At 43.9% G+C, this 15,346-nt stretch overlaps 1 protein-coding gene and 1 pseudogene across 3 annotated transcripts in view; both read right to left on the bottom strand.

Moving 5' to 3' along the window:
- Positions 1 to 11,947, bottom strand: part of TTLL12 (Tubulin tyrosine ligase-like 12) — a 457,993-nt gene extending 446,046 nt beyond the window's left edge. For 2 of the 3 annotated variants that reach the window (XM_075882498.1, XM_075882503.1), the window contains exon 1: positions 11,621 to 11,947. In XM_075882498.1, the coding sequence (XP_075738613.1) occupies positions 11,621 to 11,773 (153 nt within the window). In that variant the 5' untranslated portion in view covers positions 11,774 to 11,947. The remainder of the gene's footprint in view (positions 1 to 11,620) is intronic. The other variant, XM_075882499.1, reaches the window with a different exon arrangement.
- Positions 8,672 to 11,569, bottom strand: LOC142783771 (uncharacterized; annotated as a pseudogene).
- Positions 11,948 to 15,346: the final 3,399 nt, after the last annotated feature.

Here is a 15,346-nt window from a genome sequence, read left to right as displayed (position 1 = left end):
CAGCAGTGGAAAAAACCAATGGAGCAAAGGTTTCGCTCTTGTTTGATAAACTGTAAGTAGACGTTAAAGTTTATATCTGGGACGAGCTTTCAAACCAACGGCTGGAAGTTACACGACGTGATGCGCAGTCCCGGCGGAATTCTGGTCATTCTGCAACAACCCGAGTGAACAAGAGAAGCAGCAGTAAAAAATGACAGCCTGTGAGCAGAATTCTCAGAGTTGTTTCACTGAATGCGCGTAGTGTTGTTAACAAAGCCAGTTCCCTTGAAGACGTTATCTCCTGTTATCAGCCACACGTCTTAGTAATCACTGAGACATGGCTACATGCAGATATGCAAGATTCGGAAGTCATACCGTCTTCTTACAAGCTTATTCCTAAGGATACGGAGTCACGTGGGGGAGGAGTAGCAATCGCCATCAAAAAACAACGTCGCATTTACTGTTTTGGACGGCATCAACAACCACGAAAGCGTGTGGTGCAGAATTAAATTTCTTGGTAAAAGAATACTTTTAGGGGGCGTGTATCGACCACCGAGTTCTTCGCCCGAATACTTAGAAGCCATTCAAGACTACCTTGCAGATAATACAAATTCTCGATCCCGGATTATAATGACAGGAGATTTCAACCTACCGGGTATAAACTGGGCTGATTTTTCTTATGATGGCAAAGAATCTCGAAGTGCAGATATACTGATTACGACCGAATTCAACTTCTGCTTACAACAACTAGTTTCTGAGGCTACCAGGGTTTACAGTTCATCATCATCCCTCCTTGATTTGGCACTGGTTAGCAGCTCGTTCCAAGGTTGTTCAGCCAATGTAGAAGAAGGAATATCCGATCACAAGTTGCTTGCTGTGTCATGTCCTGTTTCAGGAACACGTTCATTTACTAGACCGTCGGATACTTTCGTGAGAGATTACACTCACGCGGATGATAACGCTATTTTAGAATACTTGGAATCGCGCTTTGATTGTTTTAGCCAAGTTAATGATGTCAATGAAATGTGATCAAATTTTAGAGAAATTGTTCTCTTTTGCGAGCAAAGTTATGTGCCGTTAAAAAAGAAACGAGTTAATAGGGAATATCCGTGGTTCACGAGAGAAATGATTCATTTAAAACGCAAAATTAAGCGTCAGCGCAAGCGTCGGAACACGAGTGATTTTTCAATCCTTACTTCTAAGTTGCGAGAACTAACGCGATCGGCAAAGGAAAGCTTTTTTTTCAGATACTCTACCGTCATTCATGAAGAATGAACCCCAAAAATTTTGGCGCTATCTGTCAAAAAATAAACGAGGCATTTCAGAGATCAGGATCGCGGGAGAAAGTATTGTTGACGCGACTACCATTGCCAACAAATTTATTGTCTTTTTCCAGTCCGTTTTTACACGGGCAGCCACACATGCTCAGTTGCGGTCATATGACTCTAATAGCCTTATGCCAGAAGTGGAAATCGCTGAGGATGGAGTCCTTTGCCTTTTACACAAACTAGATGTAAAGAAACCACCTGGTCCAGACGAACTATCTAATACTTTTTTGAGTAGATATGCTGTTTGAGTGGCAAAATATTTACATCGCATTTACACTGCAGCTTTAGACGCTGCAGTTATTCCTGATGACTGGCGCTCGGCAAAAATAATTTCGTTACATAAATCGGGCTCCACTTTGGAAGTTAACAATTACAGGCCTGTTTCCTTAACTAGTACTTGCTGTAAATTATTTGAGCACATTATATTTAAGGCCATGATCACTTACTTAGAAAATAACAAACTACTGTATGCCCAGCAGCATGAATTTAGGTCTGGTTTGTCGACCGTCACCCAACTGGCTGAAATAACTGATGATTTAATTAGAACGCTTAATTTGAAATGTCAAACCGATGCCATCTTTTTGGATTTTTCTAAGGCCTTTGACGTCGTACCCCATCAGAATTTAATAACAAAATTATAAGCTATAGGCATTGAGCAAAAGGTTGTAGCATGGATCGCGAGCTACTTGAGTAACAGAAGACAGTGTGTTACCATAAATGGCTGTCTCTCAAAAGAGTTGGCAGTGCATTCGGGAGTCCCGCAGGGCTCAGTCCTCGGACCTCTTCTTTTTTTGGCTTATATTAATGATATTTATTTTTGTGTCGAGCCACCGATCCAGATTAAACTATTTGCGGACGACTGTGTAGTGTACACATCCATAAATAACCAAGAAGACCAAATTAAACTTAATGATGCCTTGCGCTCAATCAATGAATGGTGTATAAGGTGGGGACTAAAAATAAATCGTTCAAAAACAAATTCCGTGACGTTTACCAACAAAACGTTACCCCTTCATTGCACATACTTCATAGGAAACGCTGCAATCATGAGAGCTGATCGGGTTAAATATCTGGGAGTTACACTTACCAGTAACCTCAGTTGGGAAACGCACGTTGAAAATGTGTGTTCGGGTGCACTGAAGAAGTTATCCTTTTTGAAAAGAAAACTGCGTAACACTCCTCCCACGTTAAAACTAAAAGCGCATAAAGCACTCGTGCGACCAAAATTGGAGTATGCCGACATTATTTGGAGCCCTTGGCAACAATATTTGATCAAGAAAATAGAAAGGGTGCAAAATTTAGCTCCGCGCTTTATATATTCCGCTTACTCCCGACAACATAGTGTAACTAATCTACGTAATAGATTGATTGATATATGGGGTTTAACGTCCCAAAACCACTATATGATTATGAGAGACGCCGTAGTGGAGGGCTCCAGAAATTTCGACCACCTGGGGTTCTTTAACGTGCACTCAGATCTGAGCACACGGGCCTACAACATTTCCGCCTCCATCGGAAATGCAGCCGCCGCAGCCGGGATTCGAACCCGCGCCCTGCAGGTCAGCAGCCGAGTACCTTAGCCACTAGACCACCGCGGCGGGGCTAATCTACGTAATAGGACAAGCCTACAAATACTAGAACAGCACAGGATAATATCCCGATTAAAATTCGTCTACCAACTTGATCACGGGGACTTTAAATTATCACGGGAACGATACCTTCTGCAGCCTTCTAAACTTTCAGCTAGGACAAATCACAACAAAACGTTTAGGCAGCCACCCAGCCACATTAATGCCCACAAGTTCGTTCTCTTTCTTCGCGCAATTTTTCATTGGAACGCATTACCTGCGGAAGTAGTGAATGCTGCCTCGACGGCTTCATTCACTCAACAGATTAAAAAGAATAATTTCACCATACAAGTGATGTATGCTGAAAATAGTGTCATTTGAGTGCAATTCCTCCGGCTACAAATGTTGAAAATATTCTTAGTTGTGCGCAGTTCTGTTGAACAGCGAGAAAATATATTTGACTTTTCTGTAATTGATAGTTATGTATTCTTTCATTTACGCCCTGTACTCCAGTGTCTTACTAGTTATTGCTTGAATGTATTGTTTGTATCCCACTCCTGCATGGGCCCGGGTAGGGCCTGCAGTATCTGTAAATAAATAAATAAAATAAATAAATGAAGAACACTGTGCTCTGTATTTTGTAGAGACTGCTGACAAAACGAGCGCATGATTTAATCATAGTTTCGATACTTCTCCTCTCTTTGTAGTTCGCCAGTAGCCACCTATGATGTAACGCAGCTCAAAGCGCTGATTGAGTGAGGAGCTAGGATGATCTGTACCAGTTTCAATTGACATTTTTTTTCTGGGTCAGCAGGCTCTTGAAACAGTGAATGTATAGACGCAATTTCGGTATGCCTGCATTTTTACTCGTGCACCATGGCGCGTAGTAGGTGCGTCCACTGATAAAGGCTCAGAAATGCCTTAAACGCGCTAAAAACGAGCAATTACACGCTTTCGCAGGCTCGTGTGCGCGCGCTCCCAATGCAGACGCTCCCGCGATCTTCAGTACCATGAAACTACAGCGCCGCCGCTACTGTCACTCACCGGAGAATCAGCCTCAACGCGGCGCGGCCGCCTCGTTCCCTCCACTGCCCCCTTCTAGTGCACTGTAACCAGGCCCCGGAAACTCTCATGCTCTCGCGATGGCCGAAGAGGGCGAAAAACTCGACCACGGCAAGTTTCGTCATTTGTGCGCATAGTGGAACTATTCACTCTTCTTTTAGCGGTCAGATAAGTTAGTGTGCATTTTCCCTGTTAGGGGCGCTCAACGTGTATTTCAAGTTGTATCAAAAAACCATTAAAAAAGTAGTTACTACGTCGTTTTTTATTTAAAAACTCAATGAAATATTTCTGTTTTACTTTTTTTAATAGTACAAGAGTGGTAATTGTTTTAGTCTAAGTATTGAGCTTATCCTGTTGCTCGAAAAGCAGCAGCCCTTTGGCATCGATTGCGTTTCGAATATCGCGTTCGATGCTCTAACCACTGAGCTTACTCGGTGGCCGCGATTGCGTTTCTGTCAGTTAATTAGTTCAAATCGTTCGCGGTTAGCCGTGGTACTTTTTGTCTATCGGCTTTGTGAAGCTCCACTTTAATTCAGCTTTGGGCAAGGAAGATTTTTGCAGATGTACACGAAACTGAAGGAGGAAACTAACAGATTTTGCAAAGGCAGCCGGGCAACCATACTTGCTGCGACTTAACAAACTAATCATGAACAAATAAAATGTACGCTTACTGCGCAGAAACTGACAGCGTTAGCGAAATCCGCTCACCACGAGCCCTCTATACACAGCACAATGCGGTCACTGTATCTGCACGTTCTGTTACTACAAGCACATCATAGCAACGCCCGTCTCATTGCTGCGCAGGAGACGTCTCTTTTTTTCTTTTCTAATGTGCGGAGCGTGCTGAATAAACGCATCGAACTGTCTTCTGCTATTGATTTCTGCTCCGCTGATATTGTTGGTCTGACGGAGACTTGGCTTTCAGCAAAAGTTAAAAACGAATAAATCTTAGACCGTGAAAAAGCTACAAGTTTTACAGATGTGACCGCGATTGCCGGTCCGATGGTGGAGTCTTGCTGGCGATAGTCGATAACCTTGCTTCTTGTGTTATTCATGTTCTATCTTCACTTGAGCTTCTGTGCGTGCGTGTGCTCATTGATTCTCGTGAAATAGTATTTTTGTTTGCTACCGGTCACCAACCGCATCATCATCCTTCTGTAATGACCTGCACGATGTTATCAATCAGCTGTTCGTCAGACATCCCAAATCACTCTTGTTCATTCTTGGCGACTTCAACTTTCCTAATATCATGTGGGAAAGAGACTAAGTTACTTTAAAGCATAGCTCATCTGAAAGCAAGGAATTTCTGGCTTTTTGCCTCGACTTTAACTTGACCCAGCTCGTTGACTTTCCCACTCGCATTACTCCCACTTCCGCCAACTTATTGGACCTAATACTTAACCACTACACCTGACCAAGCTTCGCCTTTAATTCATCTACAGAGTATTAGCGACCACTGTATAATCCCCTTTACTTTAAAAGCACGGGTTTCCATCAAGGAAAAAAGCAAAGTTATCCAAGACTGTAGTAAGGCGGATTTTGATGGAATGAACAGAGAATTACAATCTTTTGTTGACTTGTTTTTTGCTAACTTTGAGAAGCGATCAGTTGAGCAGAACTGTCTAGAATATAAGAACGAATTACTATCCCTTATTGATCACTTCGTACCTAAAAGAAAGGTTCCATCAAATCCTCGCTCTCAATGGTTTAATAACACGCTAAAACGCATGCGCAACAAAAAGAAGCGGGCATTCAGACGCGCCAAATTAACAGCCAGAAGAGGCCATTGGTCATTCTATCAGATATTTAATAGAGAATTCTGCACTGCACTTTCAAAAGCCAAAATTTTTGATAAAACTCTTCCTTCGCTGCTCCGTTTTAACCCGCGTAAGTTTTGGAGCATCATCAGCGGAACTAAAACGCGTCAAACTAAATTAATCTAGTCTAATGTCCCAGTTGCTCTTAGCGAGTGCTGCAATGTTCTGAATTATGTGTTTGCTGCACACTTTCTTAAAAGCACCTCCACGAAATTCCCGCATTTAACAAGAACCAATTTCTTCCGAATGGACCCCATCATTGACGCAGTTGGCGTTGAAAGATTTATTGTGAATTAAAAGTGTCGACCGGTCGAGATAGTATCTCGTCAAAAATGTTGAAGTGTACACAAGTCTATTCTGCTCTAATATTGTCAAAACTTTTTGAACAGTCATTACAGACGTCCACATTGCCATCTGACTGGAACGCTTGGAAGGTGGTCCCTGTGCATAAATCTGGTGATGTACATTACCTCAATAACTACAATCCGATATCATTAACATCTATCCCAGTAAAAATCTTGGAACATATAATATACTCGCACCTTATTGAATTCCTTGAGTCTAATTCCTTCTTTAGCACTTATCAGCATGGATTCCGTAAAGCTGTTTCGTGCGAAACGCAGTTGCTGTGTTTTACCAACGACTTATTCATTAACGCAGATATTGAATTTGATACTGACTGCATATACTTAGATTTCGCTAAAGCGTTCGACTAAGTCTCACATAAACAACTTATTTTCAAACTTAATCAACTCAATATTCACCCCAATGTACTTGCATGGATGAAAGAATTTTTCTGTAACCGTAGCCAGTATGTGACAGCTAACAATTTTTGTTCAACTAATTCCGCCGTAACGTCTGGTGTACAAGGCTCCGTTTTAGGCCCACTGCTTTTCCTAATTTATATTATTGGTCTTCCTTCTTGTGTTTGTTCCTCTACAGTCAGACTATTCGCAGATGACTGCGTACTTTACCAGAAGCTTTTCAGCCATACTGATCATCTTGACCTCCAACGTGATCTAGATGGCGTATTCGAATGGTGTAATAAAGGGCTCATGACACTTAACATAACTAAATGCGAAAGCATGCGAGTTTCATGCCGCACTTCTACCCGACCATTGTTCGCGTACATACCTCCTCAATAACATTTCGTTACCATCTGTTGGGCATTATAAATACCTTGGTGTTCATATATCTTCTAATCTTTCATGGAATATACACGTAGAATATGTAAGTAACAATGCTAATCTCATGCTTGGTTACCTGCGGCGAAACTTTTCCTCTGCCCCATCGTCAATCAAGCTAACACTCTGCAAAACATTGGTAAGATCAAAATTAGAGTACGCATGCGCCTTATGGGACACAACTCATACCATTATCGCTGAAACCCTCGAAGCCATTCAAAATTGTGCAGCGCGTTTCATCTTATCGAATTATTCACGTCATTCCAGTGTCACATCCATGAAAAACGCATTAAACTTGCCTGACCATTTGTTGCGCCGCAAACTGTCGCGCCTTAACCTTTTTCACAAAATCTATCATTTTAACAGCCATTTGAAGGACGTCCTATTTCATCTACCTAGTTTCATATCACCGAGGATCGATCATTGCTATAAGGTAGGTCTCATCATGTCGCACCAGATTGTGCAATGACTCATTTGTTCCTAGGACAAGCACCGCCTGGAACCACCTTCCCGCCTCCATCGCCTGCATAATAGACAAAAAATATTCTAAGCTCACCGTACAAGATGTCCTGTAACTTCTTTTTTTCTTTTACTGCACTTGTAAATTATTGTTTTCCCTACTCCTTTCTGTAGTGCCTTCTGGCCTTGAAAGTATCTTTAATAAATAAATAATAAATAAGGTTCTACTTGGCGTTGCTAGTTCTAGCCACCCTAGCGTTGCATAAATTGTTGCCAGACTTTGAGTATCAGTGTTGCCAAACTGCCACCAGATTTGGCGGAGAAATTTGCCCTTGAATTTGTGGTTTCTTGAGGGTTTGGTGTCGTCCATGGTGCATTTCGCGAGTGCATGAGTGACGCTGGCCCTTTTAATTAACGGAATGAACCGCGCCTTGCAGACGTTGGGACGCATTCTCACGCTGTGTGTTGCTGTGGAATTACGAGGCCGTTTTAATTAACAAAATGAACCGCCCATTGCAGATGTTAAGGCGCGTTCTCTTGCAGTGTGCGCTGCTGTGCAAGTAAGAGATCGTGTCTCAGAGTTTGGGAATCACCGACGCGTCGTCCACCGTGCATTTCGCGAGTGCGATGAACTTGTTAGCGAGTGTGTGTGTGACGTAATTAACGCAACGAACCGCGCGTTACGGAAGTCGGGGTGCGTTTTCTTGCTGTGTGCGCAGCTGTGCAATTAAGAGATCGCGTCTCAGTATTAGGGACGATGGGGAAAACTGAATAGAGTCGCAGCAGGTGGTCTGCTGCCCCCCCCCCTTGTTTTTTTTTCACAGCTGATCGTGCCGCGTCGGCCACGCGCCACCACGGGGACACTACGCTTCCGCTAGGTGTCAGCGAAAGACATGGCGTTCGGACTCGGTCTTGGGCAACACCACCTCGATTTTTAAGGCCTCTCCACGGCTCCATGACGTCACCGCACTACGACGGCCCTGGAGGTTCAGCTTGCTCATGCGCACGGCTTTTCGACGCAGTTCCACGTGCGCCTGAAGGTTTTCGAGGCTGAGCAAGGACCAGTAACCTTCTTTTTTTTTTCAGTCGGCTCCAAAAAACGTTTTACTCGATCGCAGAATTGTGGTTCAATTGCTTAGAGTTTAAATGAATGTTTCTTCTGGCTTCCTTGATCGTATAACGAGTAACATTCAGGCATATTATTACTGCTTTTGTATCGATGCGCAGGTGTACGAAAATACGTTCCTTATAATTTTTAAGGACCAAGCACGCGATTTCGACAAGTCGTGCTTTTATTTTAGGAAAAAGAAACAGCCAGCAAAAGGTTATCCAACTGCTACAACTATAACTCATATGAAATACGCGAACGCTACCACAAATTTCTCAGTACACACAAGAAAAGATGCAGAATATGAAAATACAATAAAAAATTTGTTTCTAAACTCTCGCATAAAAAAGAAGTCACAAGCCAACACACACAATCACAGTAGTAACTTCTTCAATGTCTTCAATTTTCGCTCTTTATCTCTTTTTAACAACCAACTGATAATTTTTTCGTTTACACAAATTATTCGAAAGCGTGTTTGCTGCTGCACTTAGAACATAATGCATTACCAACTATGTACTGTGTCCATGTTCACACACATCAAAGTCAACATTGTTGTTTATCAAATCATGTGTTGGTGTCAAGAAAGCCTCCTTTTGATTTGGTAACGCATGAGATTGTTTTGCATGCTGTTCGCTCCTAAGTTTGTCAAGAACTATTTCCGCAGTTACAACGGCATTTACTATGGCAGGCTGCGGAAACTTAAGACCACCACGTGTCATGGACTTGATCAATTCTACGCCTTCAACTTCAATGTCGTCATCCAGGATTAAACTTTCTTTGCAAGCCATGCACGAAAGCTTCTTGGATGCAGCCAGCAACATACGTGATTGCTGGGAGATTCGGCACCTTCTTGTCTGATCCATTAATTCAATCTCAAAATCATCAAGTACAGCAATATTCACTGCCACCACGTCTGCAGCCTCCATTTCTGGGAGCTCCAGAACGTTCTGCAGACAAAGCTTTCGCTCAGACTCGTATACTTGTCGGATGAAAATGTGGTACTGAGCACCGGAGAGTTCACGGTATTTGCCGAACCTATCTTCCAACGAGTCTGTTTGAAACTTCCCTGAAAGCACATAATCAAAGTGCAGCTCATTCAGGCAATACTTCATAACCTTTACTAAGGTGTCTTTTGTGAGACCGAGGGCACTGTGCGTCTCTCTTGCGAGTACACCTGTGTCAAATCTTACGGACTGCCACAGATCTAGCCACTCCACTATATTCACCAGAAAGTGAACCTGTGCACTTGTCACTGACGCAATCGGTGACTGCAGCTCATCACAAAGTTGAACGCCCTTGTTGCATGTTTTTACATTAACAATGCTCCACCACTTAGTTATAAGTTCTAAAAGCTCTGCTGTGCCAGCCACATGTTCGAGCTGAAGTTTAGGCCCACATGCTCGAAGAGCTGCTGCTGTAGACGAGCTTAACATTTTGTCGTTCCATATTGGAAGGATTGGGAGATTCGTCGTAAGCGCCGGTGCAGATTTGATGAGCTGACCCTGTTCTTTCAAGTGTAGTTCTCGAAGTGTACAAAATGACGCTGTAAATATGGGTGGCTGTACGCTAGATTCTGTGGCGGTAGGAAATAACATGCATGTCCCAGAGTTTCGCTGATTGAGCCAGTTGTTCCTCACATACTTCATTAGGTGCACAGGATCAATCGGGAAATAAAAAGGACGGTCAGGTTCAGCAGAGTGTGGATAAACACTCTGAAGTTCGCCCGGTGCCCCAAAAAGTGACATTGTTTTGCGGTTGATTGAGTTGTTGTCAGTTATTACACCAATAATACGCAACCAAACATTTTCCAACTGAGTAATGATACTACGCAGTAGTGTGCAGCTCCTCCGCATTGATGCGCTCTACTGGCAGTATGTGCACAACATTCTTCTTACTTGAAAGTAGGTTTTGCATCATAAAAACATTCGCTGTTTTTGCTGCATTAGAGCTATTGCTAGCCGCACCAACATTTGTTCCTCTCTTTTAGTCCAAATATGGCTGCAGGTGAATTTCATCCGTCATGAGAACAACAATTTTTTCTTGCCCTTTTTTTTGCATATGAAAGAACAGAAGCGCCTAGCTGCTCAGCTGCTGGGCTTACATTGTATGAATTACACACACGACGTATAGTGGATGGATGAGGCAGCCTAACATTACCGGTACTGCGCAAGAATCTACAGGCATGCGGGGAAATTGTAAATAGAATGCTCTAAAATACCAGGAACTCTGGATAATACCGAGATTGCTTGCTATGCCTGACGAGAAAAAGAGAAACTTGCTCTTTTAAAAAACGGATTGCATTGAGTAGTTCAGCACCTGCTAGTTCACAGTTTGAGGTATCTTGAAGCAGAGAAAATGCCAATTTAAGCAAACCCTCAATTTGTCTTCATGCTTACAGGAAAATTTTCTATGTAAGGGCTCTACAGAACCTAGCAGGCGTGTCAAAAAACTAATGCCATTCACTTTGTGAGGGATGGCACCAATGCCACCAATCGTACTAAGCTGCACATCTTGGCAATGAACTTTCGCCGTGAGATCTTCTAATACCGTTATTGACAGCAAAACACGAGGGGCGTCATCAAAAGCAAGTTTCAGAAAATGAATGCACGCATGTCTGGAAATGACGTTCAAAAAGTTTGAAAGCTTCATCTCGGGAAGGCACTCCAGTAGAGCCTGGAAGGTGTCAAACTTGTGCTTTGTTTCCTCCTCCACATGTGACTGAAATGAATTGGCTTCTCGTAAAGAGGCTGCTTCAAGCAACGTTTATAGAACAAGGTGACTTCAAGGCGCATCCTTCTATCAGCGGGCGCCTCTCGAGACGTAGCGGCGGGCGCGAAAGGTACGCAGGACAGTTCGGGAATACACTGGGAACGGCGTCAGAGATGAGTGGAGCGATCTTCAATTTTGCCTCGACGACTTTGCCCGTTTTTGAGCCCACATACTTAGAGGAAGTCAGAATGTCTGACCCTCCTCAGACCTGTAAAACGAAACCCAAATAATAATTAAGACAGTTAATTTCATGAGCGAAATGGCAAATTCATAACTTAAAACCAGCATAGTTCATTATGTAACCACACAAACGTCGCGCAATAAATATCAGGCATTTTAGACTTACCACTGAGCGCTTTCCGGGTTCAAAGTCGGCACGCGGAACGGCTTTCAACCACCTCCTCCTTCTGTCGGTATCAGCTGGGAAAGTGAAGACTCGCACAGTCTTTTCTCCGTCGTAATTCCCGCAGCAGCCCGGAACACAACAATGCCCAGGCATCTTCACAAATCACTCAGTGACTGTCACATAGGCACACATCACTATCTCGGACGTTGTCCAGTAGCTCCCTTCAAGCAATCACGGCCGTTAACAAAGCTTGAGCAAATGGCAAGGAAATTAAGAACAATGGAGAAACAGCACGTAATGCACATGAAGCGCACGTGGCACGGTGCAAACAAACAAGTGGGAAAAAAAGCACGACGATGGTGATGTTTACCGCAACAGTGATGTCCTGTCCGCTGCTTTCGAAAGACTACAAAAAACTACCTCAATTTAACTTTTAAAAATTACACAGTTTAAAAAAATAAAAGAAAATACTTCTCATTTGTATGTTTTTTTACTTTCTAAAACAGTTAAATAAACTATTATTAATTTTGCCTACGAAACCGTGACTCCCAGTAATCAGCATGAACGGCGGCTGACTGCCGTCACGGTGTAAGAAGGAGAGGTGACCGAACGGCGCTCTTGTAGCGCGGCCCCGTAATGGACGGAGTTTTCCGGCGCGATAGCAGATGGCGCCACAAACTCCGGTCCATCGCTTCGTGAAGCGGCTTTGTCAGGACGGAGGGCTTGCGGCTTGCTAAGCCGCAAATAAAAGCCATTGGGGTTCATTATGATCGTAGATTTTTCCTTACATCGCAAACGAAAGCTTGCCGCGCAACTAGTTCGACAGATCTCGCTAGCTGCTGGCGCTCACAACGATCATCAGCACAGTCGCAACGGGCAGTTCGCGGTGTCTCGCGCATTTCGCCTTCCGCGCTCGAAACATCGTCTGCTAAAACTTCCTACTTCAGTTTACAATAAATATATACGCTACCACTAGCCGGTTTCTGGGAAGACGCTTTTGTTGCTTTCCGAGTCTAATTTACGAAGACTAACAAGCTACATGTACTTCCTGAATGTTAGCAAGTATCATGAATCAATAATGCGACCATAGTATTTTGGGGTGTTTCACTTGTTGGTAATGCAAATAAGAAAATGGTGGACTTTTATTTTATGCTTTCGGTGGCATAGAAATAATAGGACAGATTCTCTCAATTTTAATTGCCTGTTTAATGTGCCTTCAAAGCAAAAAGCAAGGTCACTTCTGTAACTGTAGCACAGCTAGGCCACTGTAAAGATCACCTTCACAAGGTCACTGTAAAGCACAGAGCAACTCAGACAAGCTTGGATCGCTTCCTCATTTCTTGGCTTTTCTTTGCCTCCTTTTGTCGCTGCTGCTTGCAGTGCTGCCGCATCCTCATGCAAATGTAGTAGTGCAGCACGTTCGCCATTACGTCTGCTTTGTGCAGGGAACATGGGAACATGAAAGGATATGTAAGCAGCACATGGTTCAGTGTCGTACTGTACACGCAGTTGTCGCTGAGCTGTTTCGCGAACTCCTTTTCCGTTGCCTTCAGGAGGTAGTATATGTTCAAGTTTGGATGGATGAGCTTACCACGCGTTTTGCAATTCACCAGATCTGCCTCTGGAATGCCACAGAATCCAGTGTGTTTAATGAGTCCATCTGTGCAGGTAGCACACACGGTCTGTTTACCAATCTTTCTGCAAAGATAACCGGTGACGTAGTAGATTATGCAATCTACCGTATCTGCCATCCTGTAGTCATGCTCCAGGACATCTTCACATTCCCAACGTCCTACCTCAATGAGTCCATCGAGTCTTGCTCTCAGGCTGTCAAGCCTGCTCGTTTGCTGCACATCTGGCTGAAATGCCAACCTCATATCACCAACAGTGATGCAAGGTCTTTTCTCTTCGGAATTTACCGTGCAGTTCCCAAATTTTGATGGTTTGAGAAGGGTGTACAGGGAAAGCATGCGATAAAGCTGGAGAAATGTAGGGAACGTAGAGTGTTCGTTCTGACCTCCAGCTTGCCGAATCGTTCCGAAGGAACACTCGAGGCGGTCTTGATTCAGTTTTGCTGTTAGGATGTAGTCAACGCCACACTCAGTCAGTATATAATTTGACAGTTGAACAACTGGCTTTAAAGTCACCCGGAGGCCTTCTGCAGTAGAGGGAGTCAAAAAGAAGTCCTTGTGAATTTTCCCACTGACAACTTCTTCCCATTTGTCAAGCCACTGTAACGCGTCTTCAATGACTTGGAAGTCATTTCCACCCAGTGGCACTTCCTCAGCCGGAAACCGACGATTCAAGGCATCAAACAGATTGTTCATGAGTAGAGTAAACTGCACTGTGGGCTCCACATCATACAAGCGGGGCGCACCCCGCTTGGCGTAGAACTGAAGCCCCTTAGCAACAGACTCGATAAATATCTACGTTGCCAGCTTTACTCTCATCTTCAACATGTTTGAAGGGTTCACATGATTGTATGTGATTTTCGGGCATGGTCTTTCATCCCCTGCGTGCTTTGTATCTGCTACATACAAAGCGCCATAGCATGACCACCGTACACACTTCCCATTGATGTGGAACTCCTTCTTGCTGTAGAGGTGGTTTCTAATGCATTTAAATAAATGCGGTGCATCTGAGAGCATGTAAACTTCCCTTGAACTGTCAGATGGGTGCTCAAAAGAGTTGGTGGTACTTCCTAAAACCCCGCTAACTCCGAAATGCTTACACATGCTACGATTGGTTGATGCACCATCACAAACTACTCTATCGATGCGTATTCCAGCTTGTTCGAGTTTCAGGATGCATTGAAGGAGCAGCTGTGAAAGCACAGTTCTTTTCGTTGGTCCTTTCGATGCAAAAACTGCAACAGGCTGGAGATAGCTGTCAGCAAATGGAGCAAAAGCAAATGCAAGTCCATGGTCGGCAAGCTCCTTACAGTATCGATCGTCCTGCCCATGGTCAACCAACCCGGAGTATGTCATGGTCTTCTAATTCACGGCTAGTTCTTTCCTGACTTGAATTTAATAAAGCACTAGCATTCCCCTTCGTTCCATAGGACTCTTGGTTGCCATCTTTGTTGTGAGGGCTGCCAGAAACCGCTCATCAAAGCCGCACTTCAGTCCCATCACGCTGACGTATTTCCTGATGGTCGTGACACAGGGCAGCGGGAGGATGTCATTGTTCCTTAAGAATGAGTACGTAGAGGAACTGCGGATATGAAGAAGGAGACACAGTAACAGCCACTCATCGTGTATATTCGGTTTCTCTTATTTGTGCATTTTGCTGCTGAAAGACACTCTGAAATGAGAAGTAGCTGTGCTGACGGAATGTCGTGCTGCTGCAGGCGGTGCTGGAGGTCTTCATTTTGAAGCGACTTCATCTTGTTCTTCGACTGCTTCAGTTCCATCAATAGCACCTTGTTCCTTACCAAAAGGCGCGCCTTTGACCTTGTCAGTGACGTCTTGGCCCTTCGGAGTGTTTCAATTTTTCCCCTTTCTTTAGACTGCACCGGTATCCTAATGCGCTGAAGCACCCTCCGTCCCTTCTTTCTAGCCACCTGACGAGACCTATGGATGCGGAGGGTGTCACAAAGAGAGCTGCAAGCCTTGCAGACACTTCCTTCGGCCACTGTCATTGTGCACCTTGAATGCCTCCATTTTCCTAGAAGATCGCCATAAGCACACTCAGGCTCCGCTTTGGGATATTCCTTGATGCTCGGTC

The sequence above is a fragment of the Rhipicephalus microplus genome, unplaced genomic scaffold (genome assembly GCF_043290135.1).
Source record: "Rhipicephalus microplus isolate Deutch F79 unplaced genomic scaffold, USDA_Rmic scaffold_12, whole genome shotgun sequence".
Lineage (NCBI taxonomy): Eukaryota > Metazoa > Arthropoda > Arachnida > Ixodida > Ixodidae > Rhipicephalus > Rhipicephalus microplus.
The sequence above is the reverse complement of the archived record's forward strand: the minus strand, read 5'-3'. Positions and strand labels throughout refer to the sequence as shown.